This window comes from Epinephelus fuscoguttatus, linkage group LG13 (assembly GCF_011397635.1).
Source record: "Epinephelus fuscoguttatus linkage group LG13, E.fuscoguttatus.final_Chr_v1".
Taxonomy (NCBI): domain Eukaryota; kingdom Metazoa; phylum Chordata; class Actinopteri; order Perciformes; family Serranidae; genus Epinephelus; species Epinephelus fuscoguttatus.
Window position 1 is genome coordinate 11176064 of NC_064764.1, and position 1384 is coordinate 11177447.

The 1384-nt window shown below is 36.0% G+C and overlaps 1 protein-coding gene across 1 annotated transcript; it reads right to left on the reverse strand.

Annotated features, from left to right (window-relative positions):
• Positions 1–451: 451 nt before the first annotated feature.
• On the reverse strand, positions 452–1384 carry LOC125899954 (olfactory receptor 13-like). Its single transcript, XM_049594638.1, has one exon. It carries the CDS (start codon positions 1382–1384, stop codon positions 452–454), a length of 933 nt encoding a protein of 310 aa, XP_049450595.1.

Consider the following 1384-nt stretch of genomic DNA (forward strand, 5'->3'; position numbering starts at 1 on the left):
ATTACATTATAATCAGTCATTCTTTCTTTTTGTGTCATGTCTGTCATTTCTTTTCAATTGTGCATGTACCTTCTCAAAAACAAAGTCACTGAAAAGTGTGCTAAAAAAGGATAATGAGAATGGGTTTCTGGATTTATATTTACATTAATTTTATTCCTCACTGCAATGAGGCAAATAGGCAAGTGACTATTCAAAGTGTGTTCAAAAGCAAAGTGCAAAGATATTAAGTGCTAACAATTTTATTTACAAGGATCATCTCAGATTTGCACTAGACTATGTTTTACAAAAATAACATTTGTCTAGACCATTAGCTAACAGCAGAGGAAGTAAATATGCACAAACAAAGCCCCATCCAAAGTCCACACTTCAAGGTGCAGGAATTCATATACAAAAACATAATATATGTGACATGTTAGAGGCCTTGGAGTTCCCTTATCATCTCAGACAAAGATCATTTAATCTTAAAAGTAATAACGCTCAGAACTCTGTTTCGAATTTTGGTCAATTTAAAACCATAAATGAGAGGATTCATAATTGGAGGTATGATAAGAAATTCTATTGCAATGAAGTTTTGAAGAGTTTGAGGTAAGTCTTTTGAACCATATCGTATATGCATTATATCCAACAGAATAGTCCCAAGAAAAATGAGCAAGGAGGTTATATGTGGCACACATGTTTGCATGAACTTTGCCCTGTTTTCTATTGAATCCACACATGTTTTGATGAGATACATATAGGACCAAACAATAAAAACACCATGAAACACATAAATGATTATTGTAATGTATGCAACTATGTTGTTAACAACAGTGTCAGCTGGGAAACAGGCAAGTGAAACAATAATCCAGTTCACACAGAAAAGTCTGGCGATAAATGGGCTGCATAACTTTAATCTAGATGTCAGAATAATATTTGTCCCTATGATGCAAAAAGGTGCTAACCAGGAGAAACACACTAATGTTGAGAGTCTTTGCTTTGACATAACAGAGTGGTACTCCAGGGGTCGACATATAGCCGCATATCTGTCATACGCCATGACTGCAAGAATAGACAGGTCACTGCAGGCAAATGAATACATTACCAGAGCCTGAACATGGCATCCAGCATAAGAGATAACATGAACAGGAGAAAGCAGATCCCAGAGGAACTTGGGGTAGAAACCTGCTGTCCCATAAAGCCCATTCATGCAAAACACACACAATAGAATATACATTGGTTCATGCAGGTTTTTATCCAAGATGATGATGACAATAAGAGTAACATTTACCAGCAAAATGAAAAGGTAACACAGTAAAGTGAGGGAGAAGAGAACAGCTCGGTGGTTCATTGTCTCATTTAAACCTGAAAGAGCAAACAGTGTTATTAGAGAGACATTATCCATCAT